General features: G+C 51.1%; 1 protein-coding gene across 1 annotated transcript; it reads left to right on the top strand.

Moving 5' to 3' along the window:
- The first annotated feature begins 200 nt into the window (after positions 1 to 200).
- Positions 201 to 1,381, top strand: LOC121965745. The gene is made up of 4 exons (XM_042515870.1): positions 201 to 371; positions 501 to 658; positions 819 to 1,017; positions 1,267 to 1,381. The coding sequence occupies exons 1-4, from the start codon at positions 259 to 261 to the stop codon at positions 1,379 to 1,381; spliced, it is 585 nt and encodes a 194-aa protein (XP_042371804.1). The 5' UTR covers positions 201 to 258.
- The last annotated feature ends 50 nt before the right edge of the window (positions 1,382 to 1,431 follow it).

The following is a 1,431-nucleotide window of genomic DNA, read 5'->3' as shown; positions in this document are numbered from 1 at the left end:
AATGTGCATTTCTAATCCCGCAGGCCTGCTTCAACTTTTTTGGTGATTTAAAAAAAAGTCATTTTCTTTTCTTTGAACATTTTGGGGATTTTTTTTTTCTTTAATAATTTTTGGCAGTTTTTTTTTCACTGTTTGGGGAAACAAAAGATAAAAAAGAGACTGTTGCCGTCTGTCGTTTTAACGTCTGCGTCTGTCAGCTCAGGGAGAGATTTCCCATCATGCCCCGAGGGCTCGGAGGTCAGCAGGTGTACAGCTCGGATGGACGCCATCGCCTTCAACACCTACACCGAGTTCTTCACGCACACACACTCCATCTGTCACTTCCTGCAGTCTGAGGCCTGGCAGAGCCGTGCAGAGGACACCGTCCACAGGTGAGACACCTGCACGCACACACGGGTGTGACACCTGGACAGGTAATATGCACACCTGTAACACACCTGTGTGTGTGTGTGTGTGTGTGTGTGTGTGTGTGTGTGTGTGTGCGTGTGCGCACGCGCCAGGTTAACGGAGAGTTCAGCAGGTGTTGCGGAGCAGCTTCAGTCCACCAGGCAGATGGCTGAGGACCTGATTGATGCCCAGAATACTGCCTTACAGGCACAGCAGAAGATCTTGAACAATGGGGAGGAGCTAAGAGTCACCCTGAGAGACTCTACCCAGGGTAAACAATAAAGAGCCTGAGAGACTCTACCCAGGGCAAAATAGTAAACAGCCTGAGAGACTCTACCCAGGGTAAAAATGCCTCCCTGTCCCTCTCTCTGTCCCCCTGTCTCTCCCTCTGTCCCCCTGTCTGTCCCTCTGCCCCCCTGTCTTCTGGTCAGGTCTGCGCTCCGTCTTCTCGGAGCTCAGCAGCGTCTCCAGGGAGCAGCAGGAGGTGCTGTCTGAGCTCTTTCACAGAGTTTCCTTCCTGCAGAGTTTCCTGCTGATGGAGGCGCAAAGTTTTAGCTCCTGCTGCTACAACGCCGCCGCCCTCTGCTCCGCCTTCCTGCTCACCTGCACGCAGCGCTCCTCCAGAGCCAGGTAACTCCTCCTCCTCCTCCTCACCACCTGCTATTTCCCAAACCACACAAACGTTTCAGAGAAGTCTCCGACGAGCCGGTTCACTGAACACGACGCTGTTAGTTTTCTGAAAGAAAAGCTTTTGTGTTTGTTTTGACCCTCAGGGCCACCGTAGACAGAGCTGCCAATCTTTGAGTCGTGTGTGTGTGTGTGTGTGTGTGTGTGTGTGTGTGTGTGTGTGTGTGTGTGTGTGTGTGTGTGTGATTTTAGGTTGGTGTTGTTGAGTTTGGTGTTTTTAAATTTCTACCTGGAGAGGAAAATCTACCAGTTTGTGGTCAACTCTGATCATCCAGAACACAAACACGTGGTCAGTATGTTAACCTGAACACGCTACACCTGAACACGCTACACCTGAACACGCTACACCTGAACACG

Source organism: Plectropomus leopardus, unplaced genomic scaffold (genome assembly GCF_008729295.1).
Source record: "Plectropomus leopardus isolate mb unplaced genomic scaffold, YSFRI_Pleo_2.0 unplaced_scaffold21466, whole genome shotgun sequence".
In the NCBI taxonomy this organism is placed as follows: domain Eukaryota; kingdom Metazoa; phylum Chordata; class Actinopteri; order Perciformes; family Serranidae; genus Plectropomus; species Plectropomus leopardus.
Note: the sequence above shows the minus strand (reverse complement) of the source record. Positions and strands in the feature narration are given on the sequence as shown.

Bases quoted from the DNA above. Each gene is read 5' to 3' on its own strand.
- LOC121965745 (XM_042515870.1), top strand. From the start codon at position 259: ATGGACGCCATCGCCTTCAACACCTACACCGAGTTCTTCACGCACACA. The intron at 372-500 runs GTGAGACACCTG...CGCACGCGCCAG, and splicing joins GCAGAGGACACCGTCCACAG to GTTAACGGAGAGTTCAGCAG. The intron at 1,018-1,266 runs GTAACTCCTCCT...GTGTGATTTTAG, and splicing joins CAGCGCTCCTCCAGAGCCAG to GTTGGTGTTGTTGAGTTTGG.